This window comes from Acanthisitta chloris, unplaced genomic scaffold, assembly GCF_000695815.1.
Source record: "Acanthisitta chloris isolate BGI_N310 unplaced genomic scaffold, ASM69581v1 scaffold3330, whole genome shotgun sequence".
NCBI lineage: Eukaryota > Metazoa > Chordata > Aves > Passeriformes > Acanthisittidae > Acanthisitta > Acanthisitta chloris.
In genome coordinates this window covers 1-3,426 of record NW_008650885.1, presented here as the reverse complement: position 1 = coordinate 3,426, position 3,426 = coordinate 1, and the positions used below count along the sequence as shown (strand labels likewise).

The 3,426-nt window shown below is 40.4% G+C and overlaps 1 protein-coding gene across 1 annotated transcript in view; it reads right to left on the bottom strand.

Moving 5' to 3' along the window:
• LOC103798241 (bromodomain testis-specific protein-like) overlaps positions 1-2,843 on the bottom strand; it is a gene marked incomplete at both ends in the record, with an annotated part of 8,504 nt that extends 5,661 nt beyond the window's left edge. Inside the window, 3 exon segments of the mRNA XM_009070495.1 lie at positions 948-1,148; positions 1,858-1,987; positions 2,706-2,843. Coding sequence (XP_009068743.1) covers positions 948-1,148; positions 1,858-1,987; positions 2,706-2,843 — 469 coding nt within the window.
• Between the last annotated feature and the right edge of the window lie 583 nt (positions 2,844-3,426).

Sequence of the window (3,426 nt, the reverse complement as noted above, 5' to 3'; positions counted from 1 at the left end):
CTGAAAACTGACAAGGTATTACAAGATGAGCACACCAAGCTCAATCTTAATCTTAGATGTTAAGGGAAAGAACAGGATGTGCTGCAGGCCAGGCTGTGGTCAGTGTTGGAGAAAATTCCAAGAAGCTGGTGGGTTATGAAATTACCACAAGATTGACAGCCACAGGGAGGAGGAAAACTACTGCAATTCATTTTAGGCCTGATCGAGGGCTTTATGCACAAGGTTTATCTCTAGTTTTCTTTAACCTGGGTAGTATTTGGTTTGGAAGCAATACAATGTGTGCTTTGTCATCAGTGTTCAGACTCTCGAGTACAGTGTAAATATACACTGTAGGAGAGCCTGGCACATGTGCCCATTCTTCATTGGAAGAGCAAAACCAAAACTAAGTCACTACAAGAGTGTTTTTCTGCTGAAAGTGTCAGATGTTCACATACAACTCAGATTGCAGTTCACAAGAATTTGCCTTTGTGACCTCCAAACACCTTCCAAGCTAGTTACACAGTGTTTAAGCAAACATGCTACTTTTGGAGAATCCAGCACTTGATTTACACACAACAAATGATAAGTTACTAACTAGAACTTAGAAAGAGGTTTATTTTAGTACTAAACCCACTAACTACACCTGAAGAACAGTTTCTGCATCAAGGTGAAGCCTGCCAGAGTATAGTAATACACTTCAAGAATGTCCATCTTAAAGTGCATTTTGTTTCTTTGAGAACAACATTTTCAAACCACATTTATAAGAAAGGTTGTACAAAGCATTCATCCCAATTTCTGCTTAGTTTCTAGAACTAGTACTGGCCCAGTTATTTAGCAGAGACCTGGAAGTTTTAATAGAGATTTCTTAGAATCCTCCATCACAATTGAATTTCTGAAAAGGTCCTGCAATGAGCATGGCTCCTAAGGCTTTGCTGTTAGTGCCTGAAGGAGCAAGTTCAGTATCTTTCTTTCTGAGCGTTATTTGAGGAAATCTACTTTTGTTATGGGATCTGCAGCTGGCATTAAAGCAGTCAGTTGAGCTGCAGACAAAGGAGCCAATGCTACCTGCTGTTGCTCTGGAGTCATCACTGGAGGCTGCTCACTGCTTTCCGCTTGTCTCTGCCCTGTGCTTCGTCCCTTTGAAGTCCCAGGGTTGGGCTGCTGTGCTTCTGGTGATTTTAATACAGGAAATTTTAAAGTTAGGTCTTAAATGTTGCACTTAATTGCTTTCATGGTCAAATGGAACAGTTGTCAACAGAACCACTCTTCCATATACAAATGACACAAATGAATGCAAACGAGCATTGCTACTTACAGCAACATTGGTATCCTCCTCTACTCTGCCCCATGATTGCCTCGGCTAGAATATTGTACCGAGTTACACGTTATTTGGCTTCAAGAAAGCTGTGGGTTAACCTCAGAGGGATGATTAAAAAGGCATTATACTACACCCTGTACATTGTCAAAAAATTATTGCCAAGAAGCAAATCAAGTTGTTTCCTACATACACATAAAACCAAGCAGCAAAGGTGCAAATTGTATCACGGAGATTCAAGTTTCCTAAGCATAGTTAAGACCTGCATATATTGCTTAGCAATATTACAGCTCTCCACCACTGATTTGAGCACATTTGTGACCAATGTTTTTCTGTATTTGGTTTGGCTGGTCAGATTACTAATGTCTTTTTCAGCTGTTACTAAGTTTAGGTCCATACATGTTCACACCTATTAATTTACATAACGATGCTGAGCAGAGCTATGACATTCACTCTCCAAAAAAACATCTAAAGCCTTATTAGCAGTATTGTTACTTGTCTGATTGCTCTGGAAAGAGTAGATAACTGCTTCAGGTTTGTTCAGCATATAATACAGGCCTTACCTTCTGGCTTCTTTCCTTCTCTCTTTCCTTTATTGAGACTCACTGGTCTTTCTTCTAGTGGCATTTGTGCTATCTTCTCCATTAACAATTTTTCTAGTTCTTCAGCCATAATCACAATGTCATCACCGGGCTGCAAAATGACATTCAGTAAAGGAGAGGCTGTAGTAGTGAGGGGCTACCTCATAAAATAGCCAGACTACAGAATCCTGCTCCAGACTGAAAAAAGCCACCAGCACCAGAGAGATCTAGAAGTCCTTGCCTTCCCCCAACTCACTTTAATACAAGTTCTTTCATTATTGAGGTACTCTTTCTCCCACCATCCCATTGCACAGTCCTCCTTTACATCCACATGCTTCTACAGCAAAGGGAAAAGGGGCAGATCTGCAATTCCCTTATTCACTCATGCTCTGAAGAAAGTTGTTGAAGCTCAAAAACTCTAAGTCACAGCCAACAAGCACCCAAGTGCAGGAGATGCTCACACTTCATTAGGTCAAACTTGTTGGAGGAATGGAGCATGGCTCAGGGTTGCCAGCCTTAAACTTGCACAGGAGTTACACAGTGCTTGTTGTTGATGAACTCTGCAGCCAAAACCCCAAGATTCTGGAGGTAGAATCCTTGTGCAGAAAAGACTCTGCACTCAGATGTTGTAGCAGCAAGCTATATTCCACTTCTGTGCCCTCAGTCAATCCCAGCGAAAAGCCTCCCTGCCTTTCAGAGAAAATTGTTCCCAAAAAATCATGAAGACATTGACTAACTTCATGCAAGTTCTAATAAGCATTTGCTTGTTTTTGCCCTGTTTGTATTGTTGGCTAGAATCAGTCACTGGTAAGAAGTGCTATGTCTCATACCTCATTATAAATGTAGCAGTTTGAGAACATAGTTTTAAAGTCCTCCATGCATTCTGCAGCCTTGGTGTAGTAATTGTGTTGCAGGCGCTTTTTAATGGTGCCCAAGTCCATAGGTTTCTTTATAACACTGTAGTAATCCTGTGGTATTGAAAGAGTAAGTCACCAAACAAGTATCTTAATATCAGGACATGAAGATTTTTACACATTTAAACATGAAAGTTAAATTGAAAGAGGAGAATTGCATTAAGTTAGAAGGAATATTTTATTTAAAGGAAAACTTTCCCGTATAATCATAGGTACCACAGAAGTAAATGTTCAGGAACTCTTCACCTTATATTTCCTTATATATGTATATTATACATACACCATTCAGAGCCCCAAAGAATATTTACTTCAATAGAATCCAGGGCTGTAGTGGTAGTAGTACAAATTAAAAGTGTATGTACTTCTCATTTGTTCTCCCAAAGCTGTTTACCCAAAGGAGCACTCCTGTTTAGAGGGCAGAGGAAAAAGAAGCCAAAGCCAAACTTGAACAAAGTCCCAGTCACTAACAAAAGGAAGTCGCCAAGTTTTCACAGCTGCTGCCCAAATACCTCAGAGCCTGGGTCATCACAGCTCTCAGAGCTGGTCTAGTGAAGATGTGGCAATATGACTGAAAGGCAGCTGGAATGTGAACTATTGTGGTCATTTTAGTAGCATGGCTAAAAGCTTGTGAGTAAGA